This window comes from Arabidopsis lyrata, assembly GCF_000004255.2.
Source record: "Arabidopsis lyrata subsp. lyrata unplaced genomic scaffold ARALYscaffold_3, whole genome shotgun sequence".
In the NCBI taxonomy this organism is placed as follows: domain Eukaryota; kingdom Viridiplantae; phylum Streptophyta; class Magnoliopsida; order Brassicales; family Brassicaceae; genus Arabidopsis; species Arabidopsis lyrata.
The window spans coordinates 1,871,299-1,885,041 of NW_003302553.1; the positions used below are offsets into that span (position 1 = coordinate 1,871,299).

Consider the following 13,743-nt stretch of genomic DNA (forward strand, 5'->3'; position numbering starts at 1 on the left):
TTTTTGGTAAGAGATTTTAAGATATACTTTATCTTATCATCATCACTCTTCTCTGTTTTTAGATATTTTTCGTAAATCTAACAACGTTGCACGTGACTGCCACGTGATTTCATACTAAATCAAAATCATATGAAACCGAATTTAAGAGGAAGTAAACCGGTTTTAATTTGGTTTGTTCCACTCCCATCCATTAAAAATTTCAGCTATTTTTTTTTATGTATGAAATGAAACCTTATCCATATTCTAGTTTTTTGTAATTTTTTACGATGAGTTACATTCACCAATGAAAGAAACCAAAATAGTTTCACATAATTGTAATTTTGATCAATTTCAAGAAGCTAAAGCAATCTCTCGAATGCGATCAAGATCTCCCAAGTACTTTGTGGAGTTATATTCTACACTATCTAATAATTCTTCTGAATACGTGCGTTGCATCATCTTTATCTTGGCTTCTCTTGGAGTCATTACGACACCTTCGTGACCTAGTAGTAATTCCACAACCTGGATACATTTAAGAAACAGAATAACCGATCAACCGGATTCAAAAACGGTCGACCACTATTAGACTGGACTTAGCTGCTAGCTAATTACACAAGATAGAACTAGATTAATTGTTAGCTTGTAACGTATAGAGATATTTCAGAACCGGAAAATATGTATAGCTCAAGACCGGAACCAAATGTTGGTCTACAAGAACTTGACCACTTTCACATCTAAACCGGGATGGAATTACATTGCACCTGGCTCATCCGGGGTCGTAGAAGAGAAGACTGATCGATGCATAAAGAAGCTGTGGAAGTTAACCGGATAAGCTCTTCTCTGTTATACTCATCTCCAAGAGACGGATCCACCAATTCTCTTATAGCTTTTTTCTCTAGCAACGGCTTAGCCTGTGACCATTATAAGAAAAAAGGAAACATAACTCGTACCAGACTGATAAAAGGATTGTGAACCGGCCCGGTACTTAGCCTCAAATGTCAAACTCACCCATAAGACAAGGCTCTGCTGAGACTCGTCAAGAGCAGGGTGGCCCGTTATGAGCTCCAAGAGGAGAACTCCAAAGGCAAAAACATCTGTCTTCTCGTCTACAATTCCGTGCATGAAATATTCTGGTGCAAAGTACCTAAACCATTGTCCAACCAAAAATTCTCCATTAAACCACACAAGAAAACCTCAAAAGAATTTCCTAAATAGGTTTTCAAATTGTTACCCGAATGTTCCCTCGAATTTGGACACGTTATGGTGTGTCAATTGTTTGGGAAGCCATTTGGCTAACCCGAAATCGCAAATCTGTGGTTGAAAATCTTCGGTGAGAAGAATATTATCGGCTTTGATGTCTCGATGAATAATTCGTCTTTGACAACCCTCATGAAGATACACTAGTCCATCTGCTGTTCCTAACGCTACATTGTAACGTCTGCTCCAAGTCAGCTTATATTTCGATGGTCCTGCAAAAATTAAATATTTAGATCCGATAAGCTTAAAAGTTCGATATATATTTACGTTAAGTTTAGAGGTGGACATATAAACCATGGAGGAGAGAGCCTAAGCTTCCAAGAGGAGATAGCCGGAACACGAGATGCATTCCACCCTCGATACAACAACCGATGAATTTGGCTGTGTTCGGATGATCAACATGAGCTATTATCCCAAGTTCCGATAGAAACTCGGCTGTTTGCTCATCCGGTGTGCCTTTCGTCAGGCGTTTCACAGCGATTAGCTTTCCTTCCGGTAGAATTCCCTGGTATACCTCAGCATAACCGCCTCTTCCAATAATGTTTTCTGCATACATTTAGAAGTGTCGTTTTGATCGCAGTAATAGTAGCAACCAAACAAACAGTCCTTCAAAAAAACAGAGTATATTGTTATAAGAATAATAACTTGATACCTGGACTGAAATTGTCAGTTGCAATTTCGATGTCAGAGATTGAGAAGTTGTGGAGAGATGATTGGAAATCGTAGATATCGTGAAGGACCATACCATCGATGTGTGTTTTGTTGCTTTTGGAGATCGATGGGGCGGCGCCACTTAATGGAGGAAAGGAAGAGAGGCGTTTCATGGATCTGCGTTTCCATAGCTTGAAGAATTTTCCCCAGTTCGAAGATGCTCTGTGATTCTTGCACTGTGCGTCTGTGTCTGCATCTGCGTTATCGCTAGCTTCTCTGTTTGGAGGAGGGTCGTCAGAGGAAGAGGAAGAGATTGAGGAACGGGTTAAGCAGGCTTCTAAGGCTCCTCTCGGTGATTTAGGGTCTTGCTTCTCTTTCTCGACCTCTAGACATCTTAGATCTGAGAGGACAAGGGTGAGAAAACGTTGGAAGAAGCTAGGTTTCTTGGTTTACAAGCAATGAATAAGAAAACAGAGGACAAAAGAACAAAGAAACAGAGTAAAAGAGGAGCTAGGTTTTACCGTGAGCTGAAGCAGAATTCAAAAGAAAAGCGTTGGTTCTTTTATGTTTTGTCGTATGATTCATATCGTTTGAATCTTCGTCAGTGACATAACTTGAATATTTAGAGTTGTACCTGCCTCGGAAGATTCAGATTAAAAGAACAAACTAAACATGTTGTTCTTCTGTAAATTGAAAGTAAGAGAAGATTGAGGTAAAGTTCGTTAATCTGCTTAAACACTCTGGGAAGTTTCAATGAAAATTATGAGAGAATAGCAGAATAGAAAATAAAATTCCGAACTTTCACATTTATATCATGTCTACAGACAAAACTTAATCAAATATAAGCACAAACAAACATAAAAACATAGAAAAAGTGCTTTTGATTGAATAATTACATTGGAAGAGCACAAGACAAGGGAGAAGCTTCTTTGCTTTGGTCTACCGCCATGAAAGAGTTCAGAAACTTTTAAGATCTTCTCGGAAACCTGAAAACCTAAAGATAGAGAGGATCATAGAAAAGAAATAGAAAGAAGTTAACAAAAAAAACCAAAATAAAAATAAAAATAGAAAGAAGTTTTGAAGTTGGTGTTCGTCTCGAGACACCCGAAAGAAAAGGTTTTGTCTTTGTGTTTAAAATTCGATTTACTAATTAATTATTTTCCGTTGACCAATGTCCAATGGTATATCTACTAGTAGTTTTTTTTTTGTTAAGCAAATAGTTAGACTCTAATATGACTAAATCCTATATTTGGCATTGTTTTTTGTTATTCTCTCTTTAGATTGAATTGAATGGCATTCTCTTAGCTTCATTTATGGCAGAAAGGGCCAAGGGTCCGTAGAAATCGCTTCTTCTGTCGGTCTCGTTATCTAAACTCAGATTCCTAATTTAGAGTCTTTTTAAGATAACAAGATATTTTACTTTCTTTTCTTGTTGATAAGGTAATTTAATTATAAAAGATTTTAGTTATAAGTTAAACTCAAACTTGAGTAAATCTTTTTTTTTTTTTTTTTTTTTTTTTTTTTGAACACCAACTTGAGTAAATCTATTTAAGTATTTTTACCGTTACTTATCAATAGTAGAACTTTACATTGCGAATGGTAACTAATAGCTTTTCTATATCTTTTTTTTCAAGTAACAAAAGAATAATTATACGTTTTGTAGTTTCTTTGTTGTAAAAAGAATAATTACCCCGTGTATATATGCAGAAAGCTTGCATTAAAACCTGCATTGACATTAATGCTTTGCACCCAATTATTTGTATTTTTTTTTTTGTCTGAGATATAGATATGGATGGACTAGTTTCATGATTCTTATTTTTGTGATTCACAAATATTATTTCAAGAGTAATTCTTATATAAGTTTTGGATGGTTCAACCATTAACCACAATCATTGTTGGGAGTTATTTTTTCAATACTTCAGTCTTTGTATAAGAGAGGGGACATCGATCATTTATGAAAATCTTGTTAGGTACTGTTCTGTTCTATCATATCAACACCCTACGTTAACTTTCTGTACCCATGATTAAATAAATAGGTTTTTCTCGATGAAACTGGGTCCAAATTGTCATGCTCAATTCAAGTTTACCGACAAAACCATTTTGATAGATTTTGATGATTCGAGAGTGGCGGTCTATATATGACCATTCAAAGATCCACTAATAAACCTCCGTATTCTCGCAAGAATTTGATTCATAAACAGGGACTGTAGGGCAAAACTTTTTTTTTGGCCCTTTAAGTATTTTTTAATTGTCTTTTTTTTTTGGCTTTTTTGTACTTTCTTTTAGCAAAATAAATATATTTTTCAAATTTTAAAGTTTTTTTTTTTTTTTTTTTTATAACTAAAATTTAGACATTTTTGTTTTCAAAATTTTGGGCCATTTTATATGTATATTTTTTAAAAAATCACTTGAACCTCTATGCCATTGCCACCTTCTTTGGGTCAGACCTGTATATGTGGTTAATGAAAACGAATATCTTGTGGCCAATTGCAAATCCAAAACAAGATTTATTATCATTTGAATCCCTCTACTTGTATACTATATGATCTTTTAAAACTTCATAGCTATATTTCATATATATACAACTTTATATGGATTTTCATAGGCAGTCTTTTATCATCTAGATTATCATTTCTGGTTTATCATCTAGATTATCATGCGCCTAGACTCGAGGCTCAAAGCAATACCCAGATGATAATCAAGAGACAAAAGACTTGCATAGAGGTGTAACTTTGAACTTTAAAAGTATTTATATGGCATCTCGTTTCTATACTTTAGTTTCAATAATGAATGTGAAATATACATATATGTGTTTAGGAACTGAGAAATAGTCTAGCTGAATTAAAAGAGAGTTTATCAGAAGAGTTTTCCAGATTTGGTGATAACCTAATATACCTTGCTACAAACGTTGGTAGGTGGCCTTATACACAAACTTTCTGAAGGGGTTAGAGTCTACGAAAGAGGTTGTGCGGAGAAACTTGCTTATGACAAGAAAATTTAGGTTTTTTTTCCAATAATTCTCATGTCATATTTTAAACAGATTATGAAAGTCTATATAAAGTTGACTATAATTCAAACTTGTACATAATATGTTCGAATTATAGCATAAGATGTTCATGATTACTCGAACTATAGTTTATCTCATAAAAATATAATAAGATTGCTCTTCTTTCATGATGCATCAGTCATAAGAATCTATTAGTCGAATAAAATCATATAAGATATATACATATACATATCGAACCATTCTTGGATTCACCCCTTTAGTTTTAACCAATTATTATGATATGTCATATAATATTTAAATAAAATTAAAAATTGAACAAACAAATAAAATAGTTTAAGAAAATAAATCATCAACAAAAGAAATTAATTAATTAAAGGAGTCATCGTGATTATCAAAATAAATTATCGGAGGAGTCATATTTTTTTTTAGTTTTTGGTTCATTAGGCTAATAGATTCTTGTGACTGATGTATCATGAAAGAAGAGCAACCCAGATGGGTAAAACATCGATTCCACCGTTAATATGTTTTGGTAATCACGACGATTCCGTTAATTAATCTTTTTGTTAATGATTTATTTTTTTAATTTATCTTATTTGTTTGTTTAATTTTTAATTAATTATTATATGATATGGTATAATAATTGGTTAAAATTAAAAGGGGTGAACCCAAAATACATTGAGATTTTCATAATATATAGAATACATTAGAACATCTCCAAAAAGGGGTTTTATTGGGTTTAGAAAAGAGTTCACTGGTTTAATAATGAGATTAAAATTAAATCAAAACTCTAAAAATTGGTAAGAGGCGGTTCTCTATGAAGAGGTTTGTGAAACCAAGAGAGACGTCTACGTGGCAGTTGTTTATTGGCGGACTATTTTTTTGCCGACTATCTCTCTCTCTTTAGCGCCGATCGTTTGATTCTCCATCATCTCAATGTCGGAGATCTTCGTGGAGCGGTTTCAGCTCTTGATCTCATGGCTCGTGATGGGATTCGTCCCATGGACTCAGTCACTTTCTCTTCACTCCTCAAATCTTGTATCCAAGCACGCGATTTTTGGCTCGGAAAACTCGTTCACGCTCGATTAATCGAGTTTGAGATCGAGCCTTAGACTATGAGAAGATTTAGCGAAAGCTGAGGATGTGTTGTTTCTTGGAGTGCGATGATGGCTTGTTTCGGTAATAACGGAAGACAATCAGATGCGATTAAGCTTTTTGTTGAGTTTCTGGAATTGGGATTAAGGAAGACTAGGCATTTTGAATCTGATGTCTGTGTGGGTTGTTCTTTGATTGACATGTCTGTGAAAGGGGAGAATAGTTTTGAGAATGCGTATAAAGTGTTTGATAAAATGTCTGAACTAACTGTTGTTACTTGGATATGGTTTTAAGTTTTAAGCGGATTGGAATCAGATAAGTTCACACTAAGCTCATTAGCTTTCCTGCGTTTGTATGACTTAAGATCAGGACAGGAAACTATGTTCTTGATTTTTGCTTTAATTTGGGATATCTGGTGAGACTGTGGGAGATGTAAGATTTGTTGCAGATATGCATAAGCGAAAGGCTGAAACGGCACAGAAGCTGATGCCTTCATTGCACTCCCTGGTATTTTAACATTTCTTTGGCTCAGTCAAAGAAGAAGTAGGCTACTAATACCTCTGTTGATTCGTTTGAAATTGTTTCTGCAGGTTGGTCTATTGAATGTTGATGGATACTATAACAATTTGCTTGCTTTCTTTGACACCAGTTTCGAAGAAGGTTTTATCAAGCCAGGTGCACGTAACATTTTGGTTTCTGCTCCAACAGCCAATGGAGAAGCTGGAGGTATATTAACTTAGCCTTCCCTTTTCTTCTTGTTATGTGGTTGTATATTCACTTCTATCTTGTATAGAAGAAATCAATGGCTATCTCCTAGTCTACAACATTTTCCTTAAAATCACGAGCAATACAAATGCGGTTAGGATAAGCGCAGGATGTTACCTCTCAAAGATGAGCTTATAGTGTGAAGTTTCTTGTTTGCTACTTGAGGAAGAATAGATATAGCTAGAGAGGCCATTTTAACAAAGCGTTGTGAGATATGAAGATGATTAAGCTTTCATTACATGATCTTTCCTTATTGGAAGAGGTTATTCTGGTTTCTCATAAAACATTGATTTGTGCATTGTGCAGCCATTGCTCGATCAAGCAGTTATGATGCTTTTATTGGATGGATTCAAAGAGCTTGTGAAGAGTTTCAGTTCTTCTTAAACGCTGTAAGAGACCCACAAAAATTTGATGTTTTCGAGTATCTGTTCAAAGTGAATCAATAGTATTCGACGCAATGAAGGCAATCAAAGAAAGTCAGCATGTATTCTTCACAGGAGAGGTTCAGGTTTCCCGTATTTCTAATTGTATGGTTAATTTCTCATAGCTTGGATGATTGGTTCACATTGCTTAACTAAAATTGAATGGATTTGTATAGATGATATTTCCATGGATGTTTAATGAGATTCATGCCTTGAAGCCATTCAAGCTAGTGACGGAAACAATTATTCAGTTTTACGAAGATATGTATCTATGTAAATTTCAAGCAAACAATTGGTCTTGTTCTTTAACCACAAAATTTATTCGTACACTAAACATTCTTTTACGATTAACCAAAAATACCAATCTCCAATCCAATCTCCCACAAAAAACTTGTTCTTTAAATTGTTTTACTTCTCTTTTTGAGACAACAAAATATCACACCAAATGGCATATTCTTCCCGTAATATGTTCGACGATACAATGGGTAAATAATTTAATGAATTTTTTAATCAGGCATTCGAGAATCAATTTTTATTTGCAGATCTGTTTTTAAATGTTTTTATGTCATGTATGTTTAATATTTTATGAATTGCAATAATTATAAAATTTTATATAATTTTTAATTATCTTTTTTCGAAAAACTCCACTTGAAATACTACTATTGGACTATGATTTTTTTTTAAAAAAAAAACAAAAGTTCTCATCTAGAAAATCTCCAAAATTTATACTATTAAACAATTGGAGAGAGCTCTCCCATTGGAATTGCTATTAATTCAAATTGTCTAATTCGTTCAAAATCATCCTGCATGGGTTTTAGGCTTTTAGCTAAGCCAGCCTAGCTACATGTGCTGATTTATACAGAGATATATATAGACATATATCAATAAATTTGGAACAAATCAGAGTTTTTAGATCTAAAGACACGGTGCCTTCTCATTTCCTCCGGTGAGTTATCCAAATCTTGTTTTCTTTTCATATATCCTATTATCCACATGAAAATTGATAAGTATTCGTTGAATTAAAAGGGGGCATTCTACGAAGAAAATGGCGAGAACAAAAGACGACATGGAGAAAATGAACGACAAAGCCGGGCCGTTGCTGCTGCCGGAGAATGGATCCGATGTCTCAGAAGAAACGTCGTGGATGGTTTATCTAAGCACAATCATTGCCGTTTGCGGTTCCTACGAGTTTGGAACATGCGTAAGATTCTTTTACGACATCTATCACTTTCGATAACGAAAAGTAATGAAGATGACAAACTAAGAATTAATCTTTTGTTGATACGAGAAAATTTGTGTTTTCTTTAATAGGTGGGATATTCTGCTCCGACCCAGTTTGGGATTATGGAAGAGCTTAATTTATCATATTCCCAGGTTTATATTTAAATTAATTAAGTCTTTTACGTTTATAGGTGTTTAATGATATATTTTGCTTAACCTTTGTTTTTTCTTTTGGAATCTAGTTTTCAGTTTTTGGATCGATACTGAATGTGGGAGCAGTGCTCGGCGCCATTACATCGGGGAAGATCTCTGATTTCATCGGTCGGAAAGGGGTAAAACCTACCTAAACCAATTTAATTTATCTCAATATGCACACAAGAAACCCTCAAAAAAAAAAAAAAAATCACAAGAATCAAATGCACTACACATTTTGTGATATGTTAATATGATTATATGCATGTTATGATATTACAAAATATAATATACTTTTTTGGCTCACATGGTTTTTGAGACAGGCCATGAGGTTGTCTTCAGTGATCTCTGCCATCGGCTGGCTGATAATTTACTTCGCCAAGGTTTTTTCCTTTGGCTAAATTTCTTCATTATTTGTCTTAAAAAACTTCAAATAAAATTGAAAATCTGCAATTAAATAGTGTCAATTTTTTTAATATTAGGGTGACGTACCTTTGGATTTCGGAAGATTTCTGACGGGTTTTGGTTGCGGCACCCTTTCCTTTGTGGTACGACATTTTCATAGCCTTTTCCTCTTATGGATAAAAAGCCATGGATAGTGTTATAAATAAATCCGTATTAGTATGAAACTTTTTAGAAATCCACGTTTGGCACTGATTTTATGTAGGTACCGGTATTCATCGCTGAAATTAGTCCAAGAAAATTGAGAGGCGCCTTAGCGACGCTTAACCAGGTGATGATATGTCCTTTTATTTACTACTGCATTAGAAAATGTACTTATTACAATAGAATCAGAAGAGCTAGCAAATGTGCTGGTGTTTTCTGAGTATTTGACCTTGTTAAACAAATTAGGTTTATTTTGTGATCAAACAATCAAAATAGTATTTAGAGTTATTTAGATCTTTGAAAAAATCAGTTTTTTTTTTTTTTTGTTTCTTTTCTGAAATAAATTGATATTGTTAATTTTGCAGCTCTTTATCGTAATCGGATTAGCTTCTATGTTCCTCATAGGCGCCGTCGTAAATTGGAGAACTCTTGCACTAACCGGTAAAATTGTTTGTGCGGTAGCTTAGCCGGAAATATTTGGTATTCGTTTAGTAATTAATTGTGCAAGAGATGGTATTGTATTCACTTTGGTTATAACAAAACCAGATTTAATTAACCAATTTCAGGAGTTGCACCGTGCGTGGTTCTATTCTTTGGGACTTGGTTCATCCCTGAATCACCCAGATGGCTGGTAAGATCGAAACTCAATTTCGGCTTGGTTAAGATCGAAACTAACCGACGCAACTCATACGCGTTTGGTATTTAAAGGAAATGGTTGGCCGCCACCACGATTTTGAAATTGCGTTGCAAAAGCTGAGGGGTCCTCACACCAATATCAGAAGAGAAGCCGAGGAAATTCAGGTACAATCTAAACCAGAGAATCGAATTAGAAAACCGGTTGGTACGTGACATGACATTTTGTTTTTGGATTCTTGTTTATAGGAGTACTTAGCGAGTCTTGCTCACCTCCCAAAAGCCACGCTGTGGGACCTTATTGACAAAAAGAATATTCGATTTGTGATTGTAAGAATCTCTAATTTCATTTAACCGATTATAACTATGTTTCCCGGTTTGATTTGGTCTAATCTTATTTTTGTATTGTATCAGGTTGGAGTTGGTTTGATGTTTTTCCAACAATTCGTTGGAATAAATGGTGTTATCTTCTACGCACAACAAATATTCGTATCGGCAGGTTATAATTCGGAAATGATCTAGCAAATGTTGAAATCTAACATGCTCAATTTCTAGACCATTCATCGGTTTTTTGTTCCGGTTTTGGTGTACCAGGGGCATCCCCAACTCTTGGAAGCATTCTATACTCGATCGAACAAGTTGTTCTTACAGCACTCGGTGCAACATTGCTAATTGATCGTCTTGGTAGAAGGCCACTTCTTATGGTATATATGGTTCTTTCTTCATTTTCCAATAAACCGAAGAATACCGGTTTGGATTATTCGGTCTGACCATGTCGATACATTGCAGGCTTCAGCTGTTGGGATGCTGATTGGATGTTTGCTCATTGGAAATTCATTTCTTTTGAAGGTCAATCATATGAAAATCAACAAAATAATTTACAGAGTATAATATTAGGAAAAATGTAGGACGTATAGTTTAACCGGTTTGATTTTGGTTTTGATGTTAATTAACCAGGCTCATGGTTTAGCACTTGACATCATTCCGGCCCTGGCAGTTAGTGGTGTCTTGGTAAACATCTATAAACCCAAATTTGGGTTGGTTTAGTCTTGTTTTTTCCTCGGTTGACCAAAAAACTCAATTTACAGGTCTACATTGGTTCGTTCTCTATTGGAATGGGTGCAATCCCATGGGTTATAATGTCTGAGGTAATTTCAAAACAATATCAAATGTTCATATTTCATGATTTTCTTCTTCTTAATCTTGTCACTAACTTAAAAAAAATTACTTTTCTGCTGCCAATTGTTTTTTTTTTCCAGATATTTCCAATAAATATGAAAGGAACTGCTGGAGGACTTGTCACTGTAGTAAATTGGCTAAGTTCATGGCTTGTCTCCTTCACTTTCAACTTTCTCATGATTTGGAGCACTCATGGTATTACATTTTTTTTGTTATTTTATATATATACAGTAACTAGGTAAACAATCAGTATTGATCTCATTTATTTGTTTTTAGGTACATTTTATGTATATGGTGGCGTATGTGTATTGGCTATTATCTTCATAGCAAAACTTGTTCCTGAAACTAAAGGCAGAACCTTGGAAGAGATTCAAGCAATGATGATGTAATTCTATAATTTTTTTTTTTTTTCTATAATTATATAATACATGTTAATTTTTTTCTTAATTATAAGTTATAATATCTACATGCAAATGCATACCATTATCAATATAACCGAAATTCTTTTTATGAACTTAGCATTGAATTTTCAGATTTCGTTAATAGAATTATGGCATGAACAAGTTCTTCAGTCAAGAAGTGGGCATGTTCTCTCCTAAAATGGGTTTTCTCGAACCCAATGGTCAAAACATTGGGCCAAATAGTCGAGACGGATTTGTTCTCACACGGTAAAGTAGTTGAGGCTACAACAGTAATTATAACGACTTAACGCTTTTTCTTCGATCAATGTAAATTTGGTCCCTCGATTTTGAACGAGTAAGCATTCTCATCTTTATATAATAAATCATAAGTCAATTCACAAAAAAAACTGCAACGAATATTCACACAGTCAAATTTTTATTCTTTTTCTTTGTTAGATAATTTTATAAAGCTTTGTTTCTTAATTCGTAACACGTTATTCTTTTTGTGAGGAATAATCTAAAAAAAATAAAATAAAATTATATTCTCAAAATACGCGTTGACTATGAGCTTTAAGTCTAAACATTTTAAAATGGCCATGCATCGTGCTATGTAACTATTTTATGGTCAATTGGTACTACAAAAGTACAAATAGTTTCCACGTTACACATCATAATTAAAAAAAAAAAAACGTTAAGTTGTTTATATAATATCAACTTAAATAAGTTAAAAGTAGGAAACCGCGTGAAGGACTTTAAAGTATTGAGTTATATATTGACATAATCAAACGGCGAGAAATACATGGCCATAAATTTTACTATTTTATTGAAATTCTTCTTATACTTGATTTCCTCTTAGTCCATTTTAACATTAAATAGGTATTATTAGGGTCTTTTGTACTAGGACAAGCGTGATCCATATCCACTTGTCAATAAAAAATCATAATTTTTAGGGTTAAGAACGTTGAATAATTACGTGCTATGTATTATGATGGAGGAGATATGGACCAAAAGTTGGAGCTCCTACCGTTTATCACAAAAAAAAAAGAAAGTTGAATAGTTATTGTAATATTTTTATATATATCAACAAATTTGGATCCACTGCCTTTTAATCTCTCTAAAACATGTAATCCGCAGTACTCTGTACTCTCTACGTGAAGGTTTTTTAAAGAATTGAGTTATTGACATATCAAACCGCGAGAAATACATGGCCATATGTTTTATTCTTGGAATTTTGCTTACGTCATCTCTTCGTAGTCCATTAGTATAACGTTAGGTAGGTATTTAGGGCCATCATAATTTCTGTATCAGGACAAACGTGATCCATATCCACTTGTCAATAAAAATGTATACAATTTTTCGGGGTTAATAACGTTGAATAATTATTTTAATATTTTCATATATAATCGAATTCAGATTGCGCATCACCACATGATTGATTGTGTTGTCATTACTGATTAATTAATTAATCATGTTTAGTTATAAAAACCATCACAAAAAAACATCATAACCGAGGAGCGGCTAAAGGTCATCACAAAAAAATAACAGCAAACCGCAGTGTGATTTTTTTTGTTTCTGGTAATATTAGTACAACATTTTCCAAAAAAATATATTAGTATACCAAATCCAACACATATCAGTATTGTTTTTTCGTTTTGATTAAATGTGTAACTAATTGATCAACATGCATGTGACGTTAGAAGTTGGAACACCACTACAGGAGTTGAACCACTAATTAATGGGATCGGAAGACGTGCGGCGATGAAGTTAAGTTTATTGAATTCCGCGGGAGATGATAATTTCCGAATAATCATCCTTATTCCTAAGTCGTCTAATTAACAATTCAAGCAATCTGTAGTCATGCTAATGATCAAATGGATAAATTAATAATTTATTTTACTTCAACTTTATTCAGATTGAGCAATCTAATTCATTCGGTCTGTCATTTACACTTTCTGTTGATTTTAGTATAATGTTTTCATCTTTTGACAAATACATAAATACATTAAAAAGGTGAAATACTACTGAGCAAATTTAAAGAGTTTCTCGGATTATGATTATTTTACTTCAACTTCAAGCATGTATCTATAAAAAGCTATGCATGGTTGGCAAATCGAGACATATATATCTTATACACTTACAATAACTTAAAGGCAAACGTTGTTGATAAAACTGGATTAAGAGCACACTTTTGGTATATAATTGACTCATTGTACTCACAATATGTATATTCAAAGGTGTTATTAATTGTGAAAATAACAACTTATAATGCTCTCGTCTTCGGTTCCCTTTTATTTTTACACATTTGTTGGTTGATAAGTTTCTAATTGTAGAAATGGTG

The 13,743-nt window shown here is 33.7% G+C and overlaps 3 protein-coding genes across 4 annotated transcripts; 2 read left to right on the forward strand and 1 right to left on the reverse strand.

Moving 5' to 3' along the window:
- Positions 1-34: 34 nt before the first annotated feature.
- Positions 35-3,355, reverse strand: LOC9318462 (receptor-like cytosolic serine/threonine-protein kinase RBK2). The gene is made up of 8 exons (XM_021031228.1): positions 2,784-3,355; positions 2,409-2,521; positions 1,889-2,287; positions 1,531-1,782; positions 1,211-1,448; positions 988-1,123; positions 741-890; positions 35-501 (listed from the first exon to the last, which is right to left on the reverse strand). Exons 1-8 carry the CDS (start codon positions 2,834-2,836, stop codon positions 331-333), a joined length of 1,512 nt encoding a protein of 503 aa, XP_020886887.1. The 5' UTR covers positions 2,837-3,355; the 3' UTR covers positions 35-330.
- Positions 3,356-5,580: 2,225 nt separating this feature from the next.
- Positions 5,581-7,507, forward strand: LOC9320559. 2 transcript variants are annotated; one of them, XR_002333493.1, is made up of 4 exons: positions 5,581-6,493; positions 6,577-6,712; positions 7,058-7,253; positions 7,350-7,507. XR_002333493.1 is itself a non-coding variant. In XM_021033163.1 (3 exons), the coding sequence occupies exons 1-3, from the start codon at positions 6,437-6,439 to the stop codon at positions 7,195-7,197; spliced, it is 333 nt and encodes a 110-aa protein (XP_020888822.1). In that variant the 5' UTR covers positions 5,582-6,436; the 3' UTR covers positions 7,198-7,502. The 2 variants fall into 2 exon arrangements, 1 of the variants encoding a protein (XP_020888822.1); XM_021033163.1 differs by having other exon boundaries at positions 5,582-6,493; positions 7,058-7,502.
- A 464-nt stretch (positions 7,508-7,971) lies between these two features.
- LOC9318463 (sugar transporter ERD6-like 8) lies at positions 7,972-11,533 on the forward strand. Its single transcript, XM_021033162.1, has 18 exons — positions 7,972-8,119; positions 8,200-8,374; positions 8,485-8,547; positions 8,637-8,726; positions 8,910-8,969; positions 9,069-9,134; positions 9,254-9,319; positions 9,558-9,633; positions 9,759-9,823; positions 9,901-9,993; positions 10,075-10,155; positions 10,240-10,324; positions 10,420-10,529; positions 10,615-10,674; positions 10,783-10,836; positions 10,914-10,973; positions 11,085-11,199; positions 11,281-11,533. The coding sequence occupies exons 2-18, from the start codon at positions 8,219-8,221 to the stop codon at positions 11,391-11,393; spliced, it is 1,413 nt and encodes a 470-aa protein (XP_020888821.1). The 5' UTR covers positions 7,972-8,119; positions 8,200-8,218; the 3' UTR covers positions 11,394-11,533.
- The last annotated feature ends 2,210 nt before the right edge of the window (positions 11,534-13,743 follow it).

What these genes read in the sequence shown, in the direction of transcription:
- LOC9320559 (XM_021033163.1), top strand. Translation starts at nt 6,437, where the DNA reads ATGCATAAGCGAAAGGCTGAAACGGCACAGAAGCTGATGCCTTCATTG. An exon ending in TGCCTTCATTGCACTCCCTG is followed by an intron (nt 6,494 to 6,576) that starts GTATTTTAACAT and finishes TTGTTTCTGCAG; the next exon opens with GTTGGTCTATTGAATGTTGA. An exon ending in AGCCAATGGAGAAGCTGGAG is followed by an intron (nt 6,713 to 7,057) that starts GTATATTAACTT and finishes TGCATTGTGCAG; the next exon opens with CCATTGCTCGATCAAGCAGT.
- LOC9318462 (XM_021031228.1), bottom strand. Translation starts at nt 2,836, where the DNA reads ATGGCGGTAGACCAAAGCAAAGAAGCTTCTCCCTTGTCTTGTGCTCTT. An exon ending in GAATTCTGCTTCAGCTCACG is followed by an intron (nt 2,288 to 2,408) that starts GTAAAACCTAGC and finishes TTGTCCTCTCAG; the next exon opens with ATCTAAGATGTCTAGAGGTC. An exon ending in AACTGACAATTTCAGTCCAG is followed by an intron (nt 1,783 to 1,888) that starts GTATCAAGTTAT and finishes AAATGTATGCAG; the next exon opens with AAAACATTATTGGAAGAGGC.
- LOC9318463 (XM_021033162.1), top strand. Translation starts at nt 8,219, where the DNA reads ATGGCGAGAACAAAAGACGACATGGAGAAAATGAACGACAAAGCCGGG. An exon ending in CCTACGAGTTTGGAACATGC is followed by an intron (nt 8,375 to 8,484) that starts GTAAGATTCTTT and finishes TTTCTTTAATAG; the next exon opens with GTGGGATATTCTGCTCCGAC. An exon ending in TGGCAGTTAGTGGTGTCTTG is followed by an intron (nt 10,837 to 10,913) that starts GTAAACATCTAT and finishes CTCAATTTACAG; the next exon opens with GTCTACATTGGTTCGTTCTC.